General features: G+C 38.8%; 1 protein-coding gene across 4 annotated transcripts in view; it reads right to left on the bottom strand.

The window, feature by feature from the left end:
• The window catches only part of FOCAD (focadhesin), a 310,037-nt gene that overhangs the window by 140,556 nt on the left and 147,659 nt on the right, over window positions 1-21,822 (bottom strand). For all 4 annotated transcript variants that reach the window (XM_034987916.1, XM_034987918.1, XM_034987917.1 and 1 more), the window contains one exon: window positions 20,266-20,392. In XM_034987916.1, the coding sequence (XP_034843807.1) occupies window positions 20,266-20,392 (127 nt within the window). The remainder of the gene's footprint in view (window positions 1-20,265; window positions 20,393-21,822) is intronic.

Below are 21,822 nucleotides of genomic sequence, written 5' to 3' on the forward strand. Positions count from 1 at the left end.
GAGTTAAAAAGGGAGAAATCAAAAAACAAAAAAATAAAATAAAATAAAAAACAAAATAAAAGGGGGAAATCTTTATGGATGGTAATACATACCCTTGGGCTACCAATTCCATTTCTAAAAACTTATTCGAAGGAAATAATTAGAGATGCATGTTAAGGTTTAGCTCTAAGGATGATCATCACAGCTCTGAATACGCAAGTAAAACATCGGAAACAAAATACCCATCAATAAAAGATTGGTAAAAGTATGATACATGCAATGTACAATAAGATACTATGTAGCCATTAAAATATGTGTATACATATTGCCAGAAAGAGATGTACACAATATATTAAGAATACATTTTGTGGGCGCCTGGGTGGTTCAGTCGTTAAGCGTCTGCCTTCGGCTCAGGTCATGATCCCAGGGTTCTGGGATCGAGCCTCACATCGGGCTCCCTGCTCAGCAGGAAGCCTCCTTCTCCCTCTCCCACTCCCCCTGCTTATGTTCCCTCTCTCGCTGTGTCTCTCTCTGTTGAAAAATAAATAAAATCTTTAAAAAAAAAAAAAAAAAGAATACATCTTGTACGCTACATAGTATGCTCAATACACTCTCACCTGTTAAAATCTCTGCAGGTATGCAGCCATACACATATATAAAAAGGCACAAAATTACAGATGGCAAGTTGCTTAAATTAGATTTATCTCTGGATAGTGACTTTATAGGAGCTTTTTTGTTTTATGCTTTGCATATCTGTATTTTCTGATTTTTGAGCAACAAACATGCCGTGCAATAAAAACACTTTAAAAACTCAACATACATATTCTAAAAAGCAAAAATTCACTGAGAGAGTGGACTAGAATGTGAAATCATAACCTCCCTGGACAATTCAGAATGTCTCGTAAACAAGCTGGCATTCAAATCTCCCAATAGGCCAACCCCTCTGTTAAGAACCAGGACTAGAGAGAAATAGAAAGAGCTTATTACCTCTGCAAAGTAGCTCACAGGAGCACAAACATGCAAATCAAATATTTACGGTCAGTTATAATGCTCAAATAGAAAGGGATGCTTTGGGGCAAAGAAAGGACACGAACTTAAGGGATAAGGAAATTTCATAAAGGAGAAACAGAAACCAATCATTTAACTTCATTATTAACTAGGAAAGATCTCACTAATTACAGAAGTTTTACTAGCATTCTTAGATTACCTGAAATTACCTTAGATTACACAATTTATTCCAAAGCAATTCATAATCCTGCTTCATAGAACTTATCACCACTGCAAACTAGGAGGCGTACCATGAATGGTTAAATGTCCATTTGCTCCGGTCCCCCAACATAGAATGAGAGCTTCCCAGGGATTAAGAACGAGGTCTGTCCTTCACATCATTCTATCTCTAGCAGCTCATGGTGCATAGTAGGCACACAAATTTTAGTTGAACATGAATGAATATAAGTAGTAACAGTCAGTTTCTCCTTTCCTCCATTGGGTTGGCTCAGAAAGCGGGTTGCCTTGCTCGGCTCAAAGATGCGTGTCACCTGTAACTAGAATCAAGTCCCTCTCTAATACTGTTCTGCAACTGCTGACTCTAGACCCTAGCCAATTCTAAGTGGTTCTCGAATTTCCCTTGGCTAAATGGAAATGCTCTTGCTCACTAAATCTCTAAGCCATTCTTCTTCTGCCCTTTTATTTATCAAGTGGCAGCAGGCTACATCTGCCCCGCCTTTGGGGTAGGAGGGAGTATGGGGTGGGGGATGGGAAGAGAAGTAACAAGAATGACATTATATGATATGGTATTGAATAAAGGGCAAGGGATTAGCCTTGCATTCAAATCCCAACTCTGTGTCTTCTTAGCTCTGTGCCCTTGGGAAAATTACTTATACTCTATGGGTCTTAGCTTATTCCCATGTAAAATAGGGACAAAACCACCAAACTCACAGAAATACTGTACTAATTAAATGAGATAAGGTATGTTATACTTACTGTTGTGCCTTGACCACAATGGGCACTCAGTAAACGGAATGGTTGTTTTACTTGTCTTTGTGGTTATTACCATAATGCTATTTGCTCCTAATCGAAGTGAATGCTATAGCCTAGTTTCTTTACAGTCAATTCCTTATTCCTTTAAAGCATTTTTTTTAAGTTTTTTTTTTTTAAATAATCTGTACACCCAATGTGGGGCTCAAACTCACAACCCCAAGATCAAGAGTCGCATGCTCTACCGACTGAGCCAGCCAGGTGCCCCCCCTTCAAAGTGTTTCTATACCATATAACAAAAAAATCTGAGAAAAAGGATCATCTTAACAGACCTCTTCATAAAGATGGCTTGTGATGACACTTTTGAAAGACATCTTACCATATGTTACACAAGAGCAACCTCTAATCCAGTGACCTATAAACATGCTTCTTTGTACAGCTCTACTGGTTAAAAAAAAAAAAAAAAGCGCACCAGCATATATGTATATTTATTCATATGATACATACATGAATGATAAGAAGGAAAATATTAGGCAAAGTAAGAAAACTTGAAACAATTATTCTCGGGGCGCCTGGGTGGCTCAGTCGTTAAGTGTCTGCCTTCGGCTCCGGTCATGATCCCAGGGTCCTGGGATCGAGCCCCGCATCGGGCTCCCTGCTCCGTGGGAAGCCTGCTTCTCCCTCTCCCACTCCCCCTGCTTGTGTTCCTGCTCTCGCTATCTCTCTCTCTGTCAAATAAATAAATAAAATCCTTAAAAAAAAATTATTCTCAATAAAGGAAAAGGTAAAACATCTTTAAGTTCAATAACTTTTTTTTTTTTACAGATTTTATTTATTTACTTGAGAGAGAGAGAGAGAGCGAGCACAAGCAGAGGAGGGGCAGAGGGAGAGGGAGAAGCAGGCTCCTGGCTGAGCAGGGAGACCGACGTGGGGCTCAATCCCAGGACCCCAGGATCATGACCTGAGCCGAAGGTAGACACCTAACTGACTGAACCACCCAGGCACCCCAAAAGTTCAATAACTTTTCAACCTCTATGTAATATATATTTCTCAGAGACACTCCCAATCTCAGTACAAAATATTGTAAATAATATAATCTGCCAATAAGCACATGAAAAGATGCTCAATACCATAAATTGGCAGGAAACTGCAATCAAAACCACAGAAAGATACTTCATACCCCATAGGGTAACAATAAAAAAGACAGTAACAAATGTCAGTGAGCATGTGGAAAAATGGAAACTCTTATACATTGCTGAGAAGAATGTAAAATGGTGCAACCACTTGGAAAAATACTTTGGCAATTCCATAAAAAATTAAAAAGGAGTTATCATATGACCCAGAAATTCCATATGTATCAAGAGAAAACATTAAGTCCACGCAGAAACTTGTGTACGAATGCTCAGAGCAGTATCCATAACAGCCACAAAGTAGAAATCATCCAAATGTCCATCATCTGATGAATGGATTTTTTTTTTTTTAAAGATTTTATTTATTCATTTGACAGAGAGAGAGACAGCGAGAGCAGGACACAAGCGGGAGAGTGAAAGAGAGAGAAGCAGGCTTCCCGCAGAGCAGGGAGCCCGATGCAGGGCTCGATCCCAGGACGCTGGGATCATGACCTGAGCCGAAGGCAGACGCTTAATGACTGAGCCACCCAGGTGCCCGTGATGAATGGATTTAATGAAATGTGGTATTGTCATTACGATGGAATATTATTCAGCCATAAGAAAGAGTGAAGTTTTGTGAACCCTGAAAATACTATGCTAGGTGAAAGAAGCCAGACACAAAAGGCTACACACTGCATGATTCCACTGACATGAAAAGTCCAGAAGAGGCAAATCTATAAAGACAGAAAGTGGTTGCCAAGGACTGTGCTTTTCTCACAGGGAATTGAGAGTGGCTGCTAATGGGTACAGAATTTCTTTTTTTGTTGTTGTTTAAAGATTTTATTTATTTATTTGACAGAGAGAGCACACAAGTAGGGGGAGCAGCAGAAGAAGAGGGAGAAGGAGGCTCTTGGCTGAGCAGGGAGCCCGATGAGGGGCTCAATCCCAGGACCCTGGGATCATGACCTGAGCCAAAGGCAGACGCTTAATGACTGAGCCACCCAGGCGCCCCGGGTACAGAGTTTCTTTTGGAGATCGCATTTCTCGACCTCATGGGTAGGCTTACACACAATCCACTTTAGAGACCACTGCTCTTGACATTGGTCCCAAACTTCACTGCACATCAAAGTCACTGGAGAACTCATTAAAAAAAAAAAAAAAAAAAAAAAAAACAATAGCGTAGATTTCATCTCTAGAGATTCTGATTTAGTAGCACAAGCTTTCCACCAACTTTTGAAGACCCTACCCTACACACTAAAAACTACCACCCTTCATTTTTCTGTGAAGTCTGTAACTTGGATATAGTAGCTAAGCCAACAAACTGAAAGAGAAGGAATTATACTCCAACTGAAGTTTTAAGTTTAACATAATGAAACAAAGTCAGGGACATTCTTTTATTGGACTGTGTTTCGACCATTTCAGACCAAAGTCATTCCATGTCAGTCTGTTTAAGCAAGCTAATTGCTCAAATGACCACTTATAAAAGTAGAGGCAGTGTGGCAGGGCTCTGAAGCAAAAAAGAATGGTTCCCCTGAGAATATCTAAGCCATTAATGCTGAATTAGAACCCAGGGCAATGCATCCCACCTTGCTATTGTGAGAAAACATCGGCCCAGCTTTTCATAAAGCTCAAAAACCAGACCACAGGATCTATAGATAGTAAGAAGTCATGTAAATCATAAAAGTAACGTATACTCAAAACATGAAAAAAAGCATCAGAATGACGTCCAACTAATAGTATAGTCCACCGACTAACAAAATCCTTAACTATAAACGATAAAAAGTCTCCCAAACTTAAAACTGAAGAATTAGAGCGCATATATTATCTCCTTGAAATATTACTTCTGGATTTGCATGCATGTTACAGAGTTATTCTGAGTAACTGTGTACCTAGGTGGAGACTTACCAAATTCTTACGGTCTCAATCCCAAATATTTCCGAAGCAAGTTAACTGCTTTTCACTAACACGTGAGTTTCATCATCTAGACCAGGTGAAGTGTAATCTGGAAACAGTGTTTCCAAAAATGAGCCTCTTAGCGATATTTCATCTGAGGCAATAAGAGGGTGAGATACTTCTGTTTTTCATCAATACGTTTATATGGCACAGAGATGAGCTTAAGCACCACAGATGACAATGTCATTTTTGATAAAAGTTTAATTCTGGGTCATTTAAGGATATATAATGAATAAAATCTTTTTAGAAATAAACGTTTTAAATTCTTGGAAGGTACCCAAATAATGCTTTCAGTAAGATTGCAAAATCCAGAAAGCCTTTCAAACATTAATGCCATCTGGTCTACTACCCTGATTCAGTAATTCCCTCTCTACACCCCATGTCCCCATTTACCCCCCATTTACCCACCCCTTGTATAAGCTCAAACCAATATATTTTATTCACGGGAATGGCAGAATGGCACACAATCAGCATCATTTTAGTCATGTTATTATTTCCAGCTCAGTGGCACTAATTCAGATAAGCACAATTTGCCACCACCGAGCCCAGCTCTTCTGATGTTAACTGGCATCACTGAAACCCTCCCAGTGTCCAACTTGTTTGATCTTTTAAAGAATGCCCTGGGTTTGTGACTGAGAGCCGGAAACTCACGGCTGGATACCCTGAACAGTGTTCATGTTCACTCACAGACGACTCACATCAGTTCATAATCCTCAGAGACCATGAGGCCAATTCAAGAGAGAAAACCTTTCCTACCAAAATTCTTTAAGCACCACATCGACAGAAAATGGGATTAAGATCACATATAAGGGGCAGGAGGAGCTCCTAAATGTTGTCACCTCAGAAGTTGAGATTATAAATATTTCAAAGCATCTTAAAAAGATCAGAGCAAATCTGGGTATGGTCAAGGGCAGATGGCAGGGGAAAGAGGACTGAAGTATAAAAGCAGCAATAAGGGAGGGGTCTGAGGGATGGTGGAAATAGGTGATGGGGACTAAAGAATATACTTATGAGGAGCACTGAGTATATGCAGAGGATTGTTGAATCACTATATTGTACACCTGAAACTAATAATAACACTGGATTTTCACGATACTGGAAGGAAAATTAAAAACTTAATAAAAAAGAAAACGAAAAGCAAAAACAGGAAATGGCAAAATTTCAACACCTCAAATTCAAGATTTCCCATTATAAGTATGATACAGTGCTCAATTTGACATGATCTCCAAATACTTCTTAAAAAAAATAAAATAAAAACAATTAAATAGTGGGAAGCTGAAGTCTTTTCTATTTAAAGAAAAAAAAAACACCAATATTTTTATTTTCCCACACATTTCACATGGTGTACATGTGCTGAACCATACAAAAATAACACAGTTAAGATTTTATTTTGAAAATGAAAAACTATATTGAAACATCTACTTATGGGGTGACAAAGTAAATGTTATAATATCCCGCAAATGTTTAATAAAAGGCAAGTTCCTGCTGTCCTTTTAAAGTTAAAAATAAGGCCAAACTACAACTGCAAGTGCAAAGGGTCATTGTGCTGTATATAAAAAGCTCAGCATGGAAATAGATTCAACAAATGTACAAAAAGCGTTTTCATGCCCAGAAAGAACTGAAGGCATCAAAAAACATGCCCCAACTACAAATAACATAGAGCTCAGTTCAAAAAGACCAGCAAATTCCTTCCCTAATGCATAGCAAATTAAACTTAATCAACTCCTCTGCAAGGTTGAACAGGCAATCTACCTTTAAATGTCCCCACAAACAAAACCTCAGAACAACAAAAGAGGTTCCAGAGTGTAATAAATACCGAATCCACAGTAGGCGACAGAATCCTTACTGTATACAGCTGAGAAAACCTGCCGTGGGACAATGGCTCACATTTCCATATTAAATTATATTTATCACGCTGAAAAATGCTTAAACAAAATCCAGGATTCCTATTGGCCATTTCTGTACCACACTCACTCCCTAAAACCTTTCAAACCTGCTGCGTCCCATTGAAAATGGTTCCCACCCCATGGTGCTCCGAAGGAGCCACTAGACAAAGAGCTGGGATGATGAAGAGAGGGCAGGACAACTACCTTCCCCCGTGATTTCAGAAAATAAATCAATAAAAGAGGATAGAATAGCCAAAACATAACCTTGGCATAGGGTATTTCCGGGAAAATCATTGCTGTGACAAATGGCCTGAAGTGAACTCTTCCAGGGGTCAAGAATCCCCAGGAAAGGCCCCTCCCCTCCTTATCTATTGCTCAATTGTACAAGACTCGCTTTGAAAATACAACACCCTCTTGGAGCTGGGAAAGATGAAAGAGCTTTTCTTCATGATCCTGCAACGCCTATTAATTTTTGCTACAACAGACTCACAGCTGATTAAGAAAACAGAGGGCCAGCCTGGCCTCACAGTCCCATCTCAAGACTTGAGATAGAAAATGTTAAAAGTGAATGAGCCCTGCTTTTCAGGACAGTGTATTTTTTTTTTTTTTAAGATCTTATTTATTTATTTGACAGAGAGAGACACAGCAAGAGAGGGAACACAAGCAGGGGGAGTGGGAGAGGAGGGAGCCTGATGTGGGACTCCATCCCAGGACCCTGGGATCATGACCTGAGCCCAAGGCAGACGCTTAACAACTGAGCCACCCAGGTGCCCCAGTGTATTGATTTTCGTTTCTACACACCCCAGAGCTGTTGCCCCTCCAATGGCAGGCAATGTTTTTAGACTGCGAGTTGTTTTCCTCCTTGTGACCTCAGGAGCAATGCTACTAGATTCCTATGCACTTGCAGAATTATCTTTCCAAAATGTTATGGCTCATTCACCACCTCCGAGAGCACAGGTTTAGAAATCAATGGCTTTAGTCACAAAACAAACTGTCCCAAAGTAGACTCACATTCTCATCACCATTGGCAAAGCAACATGATCGAATGGGAAAAGCACAAGAATTATAGTCAAACCACAAGGCGTTCAAATCTCCACGTTACCACATATTTCTACGTCACTTTGGATATTACTTAGACTCCCTAGACTCATCAGCAAATATCACCTACATTATAAGGTGATCGTGAAGTTTCACATAGAATATAATGGATGCCGAATGCCAAATATGGTAACTAGCATGAAAAATATAGCTTGTACAGTTTTGTTTTATAAAGTATAACATACTCCTAAAAGTACAGATCTTAATCTGATAGTTCAATGAATTCTGACAGATGTACACACTGTTGTAACCACCACCCCGATCAAGATGGACACACCGTGGAAATAGAATGTGACCCACATATTCAATTTAAAATTTTCCAGTAACCACATTTTAAAAAGTTAAAGGAGACAGATGAAATTAACGTAAATATATTTTGTTTAACCCAATATACCCAAAACACTACCATTTCAATCTGGAGTTGATTTTAAAAATATTATCAATGCAGTATTTTACATGTTTTTCATAAGGCTTTGATCTGCTGTATATTTTATGTTTGTAGCATATCATACTTTGAATTAGCCATAGTTCTAGTGCTTACCAGTCACATGGAGCTAATAGCTACAGTATTACGAGTGCGGGTATAGAACACACTCTGGAATTTCCTAAGGTCCCTTTCTACTCTATCCTCCTCCTCCCCATGCCAAGTCAACCACTATGCTGATTTGTCCCCAGAGATTAATTATGCCTAATTTTGAATTTCATAAGAATGATATGTATGGACTTTTTGTGACAGGCTTCTTTCAATGAGCATGTTCTTCAGATTCATCCATGCTGTCCCGAGTAGCAGTGGTACATTCCTTTTTCTTGCTGAATAGCATTGCACTGCACAAATACACCACTATCTGCTCACCCACTGACCAGCTGATGAGCATGGGTTGTTTGCAAATATGTTACCATTAGTAAAGCTGAACTGAACATTCTTACAGGAGTTTTTTTGTGGACATGTTTTCATTTACTCAGATAAATACTTAGAAGTGAAAATGCTGGATCATAGCGTAGGTTTATGTTCACCTTTACAAAAAAACCTGCTAGGTGGCTCAGTCAGTTAAGTATCTGACATCCGCTCAGGTCATGATCTCGGGGTCCTGGCATGGAGCCCCGCATAGAGCCCCATGTTGGGTTCCATGGTCAGCAGGGAGTCTGCTTGTCCCTCTGCCCCTCCCCCTGCTCGTATTCTCTCTCTTTCTCTCTCTGATAAATAAATAAAATGTTAAAAAAAAAACAACTGCCAAATACTTTCCCACTGTGGTTTTATCACTTTATATTCCTGACAATAACACAGGAGACATTCATACCTTCTCTAATATTTGGTATTGACAGTCTTTTTAATTTTAGTGACTGCAGTGTTTCCCTATGACCAACAATGTGGACCTTTTTTCACGTTTACTAGCCAATCATAGAACAGCTTCCTTTTTGAAGCAAAGACAAACTTATATGAAATTACTTGTAATATTAAAATAAGGGACACACTTGCAAGGACTACCTGGGTCAGGCAGGTAACGTAAATCTAGAAGCCAGAGGAACCACAGCAAATTAAAGCACACACTCGTCTAAAGGAAGCTGCTAAATGCTACTTAACAGCAAGGGGTCACTGCCATGTGGACAAGCAAGCCAGGTACTGCAAGATATTCCTGCCTCACCAAGAGACAGTAGATACCTATATTTTCATTTTTCATTAATATTAGAATTTAAAATATCCTATGATAATCAAACAAAATAGGCCATACGTTTTCAAACTCTGATTTATAGAAATGTCGGTTTTTATGAAGACAGACATCCTTAGTATGGTAAACGATACACCATTCAGGATTGTTATTAATTACTGGTCAAAATGACACCTTTTAAGGCAAGGGTTGGCAACTTCCCAAAGGCAGATGAAATCATTTTGAGTAGCAAGGCAACAATGCCCCAAAGAATGTTAGAAAGAAACAACTGGCCAGGGCAGCTCCCCCTTTCCTAGCAACCCTCCTATATGACCGAAGATATGCTACTATATTCTTATTCTTAAATGGCTATCCACATCATATACATTTGGTAAGAATGTAGGTAACAGCTAATAATGCTTCAGTGGCTATGCCTACCCAGGAGTATCTGCATTATTTGGAGAGAAGAAAAGAAAGATGTTGTTGGTAAACCAATACAGCTCATCTGGACAACAGTCTGGCCATTACTCAAACAGCTAAACATGATTTAGCAATCCTACTCTTAGATATACAACCCAGAAAAATGAAATCTATGTCCATACAAGACCTTGTACATGAGGCGCACCTGGGTGGCTCAGTCAGTTAAGCGTCTGCCTTGGGCTCAGGTCAGGATCCTGGGGTCCCGAGATCGAGTGCCGTGGCGGGGGGGGGGGTCCCTGCTCAGCAGGGAGTCTGCTTCTCCCTCTCCCTTTGACCCTCCCCTCCTTTTCGTGCACTCACTCTCACTCTCTCTCGTAAATAAATAAATTCTTAAAAAAAAAAAAAAGACCTTGTACATGAATGTTCATAGCAGAATTATTCGTAATAGCCAAAAAGTGGGGGGAAAAATGTCCATTACCTAATGAATGGATAAATAAAATGTGGTATAGCCACACAAAGCAGTATTACCCAGCTATAAAAAATAATGTATGGATACATGCTACAGCATAGATGAACCTTGAAAACACTAGGCTAATGAAAAGCCAGTCACAAAAGGCCACATATTATATGGCTCCTTTTACATGAAATGTCCACAATAGGCAAATCTATAGAGACAAAAAATAGATTAGTGGTTTCCTAAGGCTGGGGGGAGGACACCTGGAGGGTGTGGGGTCATGAAAATGTTCTAAAATTGATCATGGAGATGGATGTACAACTTTGTGAATATTCAAAAAGTCACTGAATTGTACACTGCAAATGAGTGAAATGTAGACTATGTGAATTGTATCTCAACAGGGCTGTTTAACAAGATAGCTTTCTTTGTAAACAAGAAAAAAACTGAGAGCTAGAGGTGAGCCACAGAGCCTCTCTCTTCTAGACCCAGATGTTCTTTCCCTCTGCCACGGGAACTTGCTGGGTGAGGTTTAGGGAAGGAGTCCTTTGCTGTCATCAATCTCTTCTCTCCCTTATTTCTGAATTTCAAATACATTTAGTGTACTTAACGCAGTGTTCTCCCCTACTAGACTGTGAATTCCTAGGCCAAAAGTGTCTCATAAATCTTCATATCCAGAGAGCCTTGCACATCCTGGCTTAAATCGTTAATACTTTTATTTTAAGGTGAATACTTTTTTGTTTCCTGCCCAAGGAATCCTTGCCTACCATTCGCTGTGGTAGTGGCCACAGGGTTTAGGGGGTAAGCCACACCATTTCCTTCTCCCCTGCTCTCCTCCCCACCTCTACTCATCAGAAAATGAATAGATGACAACTTGGCAGAATCCTTCTGAAAGGCGACCAACCTTTTCTATTTGCACATCTTCTGGAACAGGCAACAGACTGCATGAGATTATGAGATAAATAGGATCTCTTGTACATTTAAACCCGTAAATCTCTAAAGTAAAACAATGACATTTCTTAAATATAAAATAAAAGCAAACCAAAAAAAAGCTGAAGTTTGGATTTAATATCGCAAGCAAACAAGATGAACTTTAAAAGCACTTATAATAACAATACACAAATGATTAAAAAATAAAACTAATTAAGGGGCACCTGGGTGGCTCAGTCGGTTAAGCGTCTGACTTCGGCTCAGGTCATGATCTTGGGGTCTGGGGATGGAGCCCTGTGTTGGGCTCCGAGGTCAGAGGGGAGCCTGTTTGTCCCTCTCCCTTTCCCTCTGCCCCTCCCCTCTCTTGTGTGTGCGCACACACTCTCTCTCTCTCTCAAATAAATAAAATGTTTAAAAAATTAAAATTAAAAAAAATAAATTAAAAATACAGCTAACTTTTTACAACTTCTACTTAAAAACCCATACTGAATTAAATCACCCCCTGCCTCCTTTATTAATAATTCTCCAAAGCCCTAAAGCTAAAACTACATTGGGCAAATTCACTATGAGGAAACAATTTAGATCTTTCCTTTCATTAATGACAGCTTGTAATTTGGGGACATAAGGGATTATGGGCTCCTGGTAGCAAGCACAATGATGGTAACAAGAAACGCTACCAAGGAGTTAATGAAGTGTGATGCAATTGAACTGTTCGCCCTAATAACAAATAATACAGTTTGAAACTTGGGTACAAATAGCTACATTCCACCTTTTTTTTTTTTTTTTTTAAGATTTTATTTGTTTGACAGAAAGACACAGTGAGAGAGGGAACACAAGCAGGGGGAGTGGGAGAGGGAGAAGCAGGCCCCCCGCAGACAAGGGAGCCCGATGCGGGGCTCGATCCCAGGACCCTGAGATCATGACCTGAGCCGAAGGCAGACGCCCAACGACTGAGCCACCCAGGTGCCCCTACATTCCACCTTTCATGCTCAGGTAAACATGGAAAGTTACTACAAAAATAAGTTAACTATTTAATAAGATCATAAAAATATCCTGAAAACTCCAGAATATTTATTCTAAGAAAATAATCCAAAAGGAAGTTAAAACTTTATAAAGATAATTATTTCTTAGACTACTAATTATAAAGACAGAAAAGTGGGGAGGGCGCCTGTATGGCTCAGGTCACGATCTCAGGGATTGAGTCCCCTGTCGGGCTCCGTGCTCAGTGGGGAGTCTGCTTGGGATTTTCTCTTTCCCTCTCCCTCTAAAATAATAAATCTTTTAAAAAATAAACAGAAAAAAGTGGGAAACAACTTAAAATCCAATCAAAAATGAATTATTTGTGGGGCATCTGGGTGGCTTAGTTGGTTGAGCAACCAACTCCTGGTTTCAGCTCAGGTCATGATCTTAGGGTTGTGAGACTGAACCCCCACACTGGTCTCTGCGCTCAGCACAGAGTCTGCTTGTCCCTCTCTCCCTCTGCTCCTCCCCCACCCCCAACTCTCTTTCTCTTTCACTTTCTCTAATACATAAATTAATAAAATATTTTTTAAAAAAATTTTAAGAAATGAATTATTTGATTACTTATGATAATTTTACTCAACGAAATGTAAGTAAGTCATTAAAATATGTGGCAACGGTGTGCCTGGGTGGCTCAGTTGGTTAAGCATCTGCCTTCAGCTCAGGTCATGATCCCAGGGTCCTGGAATCAAGCCCCACATCAGGCTCCCTGCTCAGTGCGGAGCCTGTTTCTCCCTCTCCCCCTGCTTGTGCTCTCTGTCAAATAAATAAATAAAATCTTTAAAAAAAAAATTTTAATATGTAGCAACATCAAAGATATTTCTAGCAAAATGTAAATAGAGACGATGGAAATAAAAATATGTATGCATAAAAATACCATGGAAAGGAAAATGAACAAAATGAAAATGCTTTTCTGAAAAGTTGATGAAGGATACTATTTTTTTCATTATTCAAAGTAAATGTAATACTATAAAAACCAATGTCTTTAAAAGTGACATAAAAACATTCATCTTTAAATTACAAAATCTAATCTAATTTTTAATCAGTAAAAACACTAAAAATTAATCTAGTTTAGCTCAAAACATCTTTTCATTAGGATCTTTATACAAACCCTAAATTATATAAACTCTTGCAGTAAACCAATCACAAAGGAAATGGAGAAGTGTGGGAAATGAGTCCAAATGTCACGCTCACAAAAAGATTTCTCCAATAATATCACACCGTAACTAGGTCAACTGAATACAAACGTGACTAACAAAAACACATAGTGGTCATTTGTGAATTATCTCTCAACAAAGCTAGGGTTTTTTTAAAAAGTGATTAAGACATAGACTTTGAATTGAGCCAGATCTGGATTTGAATCCTAGCTCTACCGCATGTTAGCTATATGACCTTGGGCAATTATTTAAATATGGTCAGCCTCCCAGAAGAAAATAGTACCTTTCATGTAGAGGGCTTCTTTTCATAAGATTAAATGAGATAATAAATATAATGACTGTAATACATAATGATTACTATATAGAAAACAGTAAAACAACAGATGCTTACTATTATTAAAATGTCTCTAATAGTTTCCCATGAACTGAAATGAAAACCTTCTGCTAATTTCATTAAAAATAAAGAAAATGTAATAGGTAGACAAAGTGGTAAAATGGAACATACGAGTCTTTATCTGGTATTTCATATGGTTTGATAAGCTCTCTCTGTAGTAAAAGGCCCATAAAAAAGCTCATGATTTCCCAGTCTACTTTGATGTATGAGAAGAAAACTGTTTTACTAATCATTCCTATAGGAACAAAATGTAACTTGGCTGACAAGGCTAGTTAAAAGCTATGAAGAAGAGAATATTCAAAGGATCACAATAGACATTTCTCCAAAAAGATACACAAGTGGCTAAGAAACACAAGAAAAGACGCTCAATATCATTAGTCATCAGGGAAATGCAAATCAAAGCCTTACGCGATACCACTTCACACTCACTAGGATGGCTACAGTTAGAAAAAAGAAAAGGCAGCTAAGAAGAAGTGTTGCTAAGGATGAGGAGAAATTAAAATCTTCATACACTGCTGGTGGGAATGCAAAATGGCACAGCCACTTTGGAAAACAGTCTGGCCATTTCTTAAATGGTTAAACACAGAGTAAGCATGTGACCCAGCAATTCCATTCCTAGGTGTATACCTCCCCCAAATGAAAACATATGTCTATGCCAAAATCTGTACACAAATGTTCATAGCAGCATTATTCACAATAGACAAAAAAAGGGGAAAAATCCAAAAGTTCATTAACTGATAAATGGATAAAATGTAGAATTACCATATAGAATATGATCTGACCGTAAAAAGAAATGAAGTACTGATACATGATACAACATTGATGAACCCTGAAAACATGTTAAGTAAAAGAAGCCAGTCACAAAAAAAACAATATACTGTATGATTCCATTTATATAAACTGTCCAGAATAGGCAAATCCATAGAGACAGAAAGGAGATTCATGGTTGCCTAGAGCCTAGAGCCTACAGCTAGGGCAAATGTGAGGGGTTGGGGGGTGATAACTAAAGGGTACAAGGTTTTTTGGTGGAGGTGGTAAAATTTTCTAAAATTGATTATGGTGATGGCTGCAGAACTCTGAAAATATACTAAAATCCATCAAATTGTCAACATTTAAACGGATGAAAGGAATAGTATGTGATTTATAGCTTAATAAAACTTTTTTTTAAGAGAATATTGTTTCTCAGAGACATAACTTTATATTAAGTCAAAAAGAAATGGGGCACCTGGGTGGTGCAGTCGGTTAAGCGACCCACTCTTCATTTCAGTTCAGGTCATGATCTTAGGGTTGTGAGATCAAACCCTGAGTAGGGCTCTGTTCTCAGCATGGAGTCTGCTTAAGATTCTCTCTCTCTCCCTCTCCCTCTGCTCCCTCTCCCACTTACATGCACAAGCTTTCTTTCTCTCTCAAATAAATAAATAAATCTTTTTTAAAAAGAAGAAAATTAAGGATTATGGGGATGGAATGGGGCAAAAAGTGTTCAGATGAGATGAGAAAGCTGAATGGAAAAAATATGGAAAAGATAATGCACAAATATTAATTTTCCTTTGAAAATGGCAAACCCTCTGCTTAAAGCCAAAGAAATGTACTTCTTTCAATGCTCATATTTTTCAAAGGAAGGAAGCCTCAAAATAACAAAAGAAAATCAGACTTGGAGAGAGTCTTGGATCTACTTTACTTCTCTTTCATTTATGAGTCATGTGATCTTGGAAAGTTACTTAAATTGCCAGAGCCACTGTTTCTTCAGTATAAAATGAATCCCCATTATCACAAAATGTCCAAATTCATATTAGGTACCCCAGAAATATTAGCTGTAACTTGTAAAAAGTAGTTCAGCCATTAAAAAGAAAAAAAAAAAAAGTGTGAAGTCCTAAATCAATATACCAATAGTGTTAAAGAAAGAGTAAGTTTCTTTTCCAGTTCCAAAATGGAAACTACATAATTGTCTTTACGGTTAACGAAGATTCCTAGAAGTTCCCCTTTTATGTGTTTTGTTTAGTAAAGCAGCATAGAAGATACCCACGTTGGGAACACAATCTTCACCTTCATAGAGTTGGCCTTGACATGGAATCCATCCTTTCAATCTCTCATTGGAGACCATGATAAATGATTAAGGAGGAGGAATTGCAGGCTTAATCTGACCTTCCAGGAAAATTAATTTCATAATTGTGATTCTAAAACTGAGGAGTCCAGTGTCGACCTTAAGAAAAAGAGCTCTACTTACTATACAAAAGGCAAGGATGGGAAGGCCCAGCGAAATCCAATTGGGAATGGTTTTCCAAATGAGGCATTTTCTAAAAGATAGGGTTATTCAATTTTACTCTTTTCCTTATTGGTTATTAAAGTTTCATTGTTTTCAGCTTTCTGTATTCTTAATTATATTTGACAGTCAAGGATCTAAAAAGCAGTGGATAGACAAATTACTACCAAATGCTACTGGGAAATAGATTTATAACTATGCTGAATATTTTCATTCTTGAAACTCTTGGCAACCATCAATTGCTTCACACATGATATCAATTAGAAGACAATAAACGGCCTCAAAGAATGCATGCTGGCAAAAAAAAAAAAAAAAAGATTAGCCCAAAATTAGTAAATGTGTCCTGGCAAGAGCCACCAAATTGAGTGTATTTTGCAACTTCAATACACATCACAGGACATAATGGCAGCAGCTTCACAAATAATGAACACATACAAAAAAAGCTTGGAATGGCTTAAACAAAACACAAAGATCAATTACCACCGTCAAGGTTCATCAAGGGGAAATAGATTATTTCTACTTATTTAAACGAACATAAAGCTATTTATTACAAAACATTTTTAAAAAAAGAGTATTTCGATTGCCAAAATCAACTGTGATGCAGTCAGTTTCAACAAATTCCACAACTCAGAAAAAAAAAAAAAATTCCACAACTCAGGACACTTGTACTATCTATAAGGAAAAGACGGTAAATAACTATGTACCTCTGGTAAGGGTCAATAAAATAGTGAGTTTATCCTCTAAGACAAGAAAGGTGAAAAATAAGGGATAAGAAAATAAGCATTCTCTATAAAAAATGAAGTTAAGTGATTGCCAGTATTGCTTTATGATTTATTAGTACTGATCTTAATACAAAAAGGATTTGAAAAGGCTACATCTATTTGTTCAAAAGACAAGGTGGATTTATTTCATTTGCAATCTGTCAGCTGAAGTTCTTTAAAAAGTGAAATTTTTAAAGGTTTTATTTATTTATTTACTTATTTATTTGAGAGAGAGAGAGTGTGTGCACACGAGCGGGGCAGGGGAGGAGCAGAGGGAGAGGGTCAAGCAAACTCCATGCTGAGCGCAGAGCCCAACACAGGACTTGATTTCACAACCCCGAGATCATGACCTGAGCCGAAACCAAGAGTCAGACGCTCAACCGACTGAGCCACCCAGGCGCCCCTTAAAAGTGAAATTTTGATAAAAACACCATATGGGATTTGGATTTCATAAAACAAAAGGAAACACAACGGGGAGGAAGGAAACACAATGGAAAAGAGAAATGCCTTTAACCAAGCAGAAGAAGGAGTATTAAGGTATGAAAATAAGACACAGGCCTCATTGAATAAAATACCTAGACATGATGTCTCAATTCCTCTACAAGAGAATGGAATGCAAGAAGCAAAGTGGCTGCTGTGGGTGGAACATTTGTGTCCCCTCCAAAATTCGTATATTGAAATTGTAATTCTCAAGGGGGTAGTTTTTAGGAGCTGGGATCTTTGGGGGATGACCTGGTTATGAGGGCAGAGCCTTCATGACTGGGACTGGTGACCACATCAAGAGTCTCCAGAGAGCTCTCCTGCCCCTGCAGCTATGTGAGGTTAAAGCTGTCTATAAAGATGGCCATCTAGGAACCAAGATGGAGGCCCTCAGCAGACACTGAATATACCAGCACCTTGAGCTCAAACTTACCAACCTCCAGACCATGAGAAATAAATGTTTGTTAATGAGCTACCCAGTTTACGTTATGTTGTAATACAGCAGCCTGAATGGATTTCGATCCTATTTAGTAAAATCCTCTGGGTAGTAGTTTGGATTAGGGGAATAGACTTCAACAATCCTAAATTGTCTCCTTTAAGTATTGAAAGAAGTAACAAGAGCTTCCGCATTGGAAGGATAGGGTACCATCTGTAGGAAGAAATGAAGTCACTGTCCTGTATTATGTGAGCTTTCAGGAAAAGACTAAAAACAAAAAACTACTTAGAACCTCCTTAATGGCACTCACTATATCCAACTGTGTACCAATTTTTCAGGAGCAAACTCAACATTTAAAGAGCACCTATGTGGGCAGACATTATGCTAGGTTTCTTTTATTTTTTGAGTAATCTTTTATCTTCATTTAAAGAACTAGAAGCTCAGAGGTTAAGTAAACTAACCAAAGGACAGGAAGCCAATAACTGGTATATACCAGGTACAGTCCCACCATTGCCCCAAAACAAAGACGCTTCCTGCCACATCTGGTACATTTTTCGTATCTCCAGTACTAACTACAGTTAATGATATCCTAGAGAAAATGGAATGAGAAAAATCAGCACCACACGCTGAGCATTTCTTAAGAGTTAATAAGGATCTACAAACAACAGAGCCGTGTAATAACAGCAGAGGATGAGTGGAAAACACAATGGAATTATAGACACAGTAAGACAAAATTACCATTTGTTAGAGGGAAAAAGTTAATTTTGGAAAGGACTTGATTCCTGTTTGGAAAAAATAATGAAAAGGAAATACTCCAAAATGGTAACACTGATCACCATTTGGAGGTGAAAGTATAGAATTCTCTCTTCTCTCAAAGCTTCTATTAAAAACTCATTTCAGGGGTGCCTGGGTGGCTCAGTCGGGTAAGCGGCTGCCTTCGGCTCAGGTCATGATCCCAGGGTCCCGGGATCGAGTCCCGCATCAGGCTCCCTGCTCTGCGGGGAGCCTGCTTCTCCCTCTCCCTCTGCCTGCTTCTCTGCCTACTTGTGTTCTCTATCTCTCTGTTGAATAAATAAATAAAATCTTTTAAAAAAAATTAAAAAAAGAACTCATTTCAAATAAATAAATAAATAAAATCTTTAAAAATAAAAAGAAAAACTCATTTCAAAATGAGGTTTAGAATTATTTACCATGAAAGCAAGATCATTATTAAAGTGACACTTCCCAATTCCAGATGACTAATTGAAGCAATAAAAACCAAAAGTCCTTGGTTTTGAGTAGTTGACCCCTGCTGTAACAGCGCTCTGCTTTGAAATCCAAACAGCTTTGTCCATCACTGGGCCCATGGTCACAAGCTGTCCTCAGCATACATTGGTTCCTAAATAGTGATGATGCTCACTCTCTGCTAAAATAAGTGTCTACCCAAAAGAACAGTAGTTTAGTCTCCTACCAAGATCCTGAGTAAACCTCCCTCGAAGGTCTATTTTCCTCATCTATAAAATGGTGTTTTAATCCTCATATTGCAGAATTAATGAGAACCATAAATGGAAAGTACTTAGCACAAGAACATATAAATACAAGTAGAGTCCCACTGCCAATGATGTATTATTATATCATTATATTCCTTATCTTATCAACCATAATTGCCAACGCTAAGAGATTTCCACTTAGTCTCCTTCACTAAAAGACTCCAATTGTCTAAGTATGTCTCACTGTGTCAAAAACTTTGGTTAGGTTGATCAGTGATCTTTGACATAATTATCCCATTTCTCCAAGATGGTTAACATTCTCTCTGCTGTGTTGTCACGTGGGGAGCAGCCTCAAGTTCAGAAAATGTTTAGAGGTGCAAGTCTAACATCAATCCATCCTACCCAAACTGATCACTAAGAGCCAACAATAATTTTTGCTGGTTATTAAACTGCCACAGGTGTATGCCAATCTCTTCTCTTCCTCTGCTTCTACAGTGTGCTAATCACAAACCTAATGAGCAGATTTATTCAAGAGATCTCCTAGGAGCATAACTTTCCCATCTCTGTTAACAAAAAAATATAAAAATAAAAATAAGAACAAGGGAAAACATAGAGTGGTTGTCTTTAGCCTCTAGACAATGTCCGCAGGACCAGATGTTTCTAGACTCCCCTCTAGAAAGAATGTGGCAAGTAGGTCTTGCTTTGCTTCCCAAATAAAAACCTCTGGGAATGAATACTCAAACACTCAATTAAATGAATCTAAACTTACATCCTTGTAACTACTATGGCTTGGACAATATTTTCTTCAAAATGATCCAAAACAATGTTAAAAAGCCTACCTCCGCTTGGCAGAGCGCGTGAAGACCTTGGAGGACCAAGGCTGCCGGAGTGGCTTGATCAGGTTTGGTGCATTCATTCAACACCTGGGAAGCGGCTGCCAACATATCCGCTCCATGCTGGTAGGGCCTACAAGAAACGATAGTTTAGAAACAAGATTAAAGCCAAAGAGCACACTCCCCCTCCCAGGACTTCTGCCTGAACAAACAGCATTAGTGCTTTTCTTTACCCTTATGTCCATTAAATGTTGACCCTCAAATACTAACATATGTTTTCTGCCAAGATTTGCCTCATCGTCGTTCCTGCTGTAACATAAGGCTCATTGTTGATAAAGAAATATTATCCAAGCAAGAGGGCACTTGCTAACAAATTTTCTTCTCCCTAAACTGTAAATCCTACGGCCTGAATTGACAAAAATTCAAGTCTATAATAATGGTGAGAAGAACTGACTTACCTCATTGAGATTATCAGTAAAGATAGAGCTATTCCTGCCTGCCGGGTGCTCTGGTATCAGCCACTGACTACAAAGGCAGGGACTGGAGATGAGAAGATAATTTATTACAGCAGTGATACGCAGGTGGTTACACCTATCACAATAATGATGCCGATGATGATGATAAAAGTAATGACATGAATTATAACTGACTAAACACCCATCTCACGCCAGGCACTACACTGGATTCACTCACTCCTCCTCCTCCCCTTCCTCCCCTCTCTATTCCACATGCAGTGTGCTATCCCCAGAATGATATTAACTTCTCAAAGAAATGCTCAGGTCCACCCTTGGCTTTCCTTGTCACCGCTGAGTGATATAATGGTTTTCTCGAACAAACTACCAGCTGATGAAAATTGCCTGGTTGGATTCTACTGTTTCACTGTCAGACAAACAGTAATCATTTTCCAAAACTGGAAAATTTTGGCAGACCTTGAGGTGGAATACTGAATAAGTTATCAACAGACGCTGACCTGCTCTGATATTTAACCTCTCCTGAAGCTGAGCTTTAAGCGTGAAAATCAAAATGTTGGCTAATAGTCCTTCATCTCTAAAATGTTTTCCATTCCAGTAGCTCCAGAGAATCCACACTCCCAAGTCTTAGGTTTCATGTGTGTGACTTGTAGAGTGAGGTTATGCTGGTGTTGCCAAAGGCTGAAGCTTAGAAAAGAGGCAGAACTGCTGAGGTTTAGATACATCCTGATCCCAGACTTGAAACAAGAATCATCCACGTTACCGGCTTTAGGATTAATCCCTAAACTACAACAGCAGAGTCACCTCCCTAATACTTTCATGTCTTCCTCAACTCTAGGGCATACATGGGGATTCAAGATCAGGCCTTCCTTGTAATAATTCCTAGTAATAAATTCCAGGCAATGAATCACAAATGAGATCTTCCCTATTCAAACCCTTTATAACAATTAGACATAACATAGGGAAAATATAAGACAAAACAGCTGACTACAGGGACAGCTGGGTGGCCTAGTCGGTTAAGCGTCTGCCTTCAGCTCAGGTCATGATCTCAGGGTCCTGGGATCGAGCCCCACATCGGGCTCCCAGCTCAGCA

The sequence above is a fragment of the Mirounga leonina genome, unplaced genomic scaffold, assembly GCF_011800145.1.
Source record: "Mirounga leonina isolate KUSES-001 unplaced genomic scaffold, KU_Mleo_1.0 Mir_447, whole genome shotgun sequence".
In the NCBI taxonomy this organism is placed as follows: Eukaryota; Metazoa; Chordata; class Mammalia; order Carnivora; family Phocidae; genus Mirounga; species Mirounga leonina.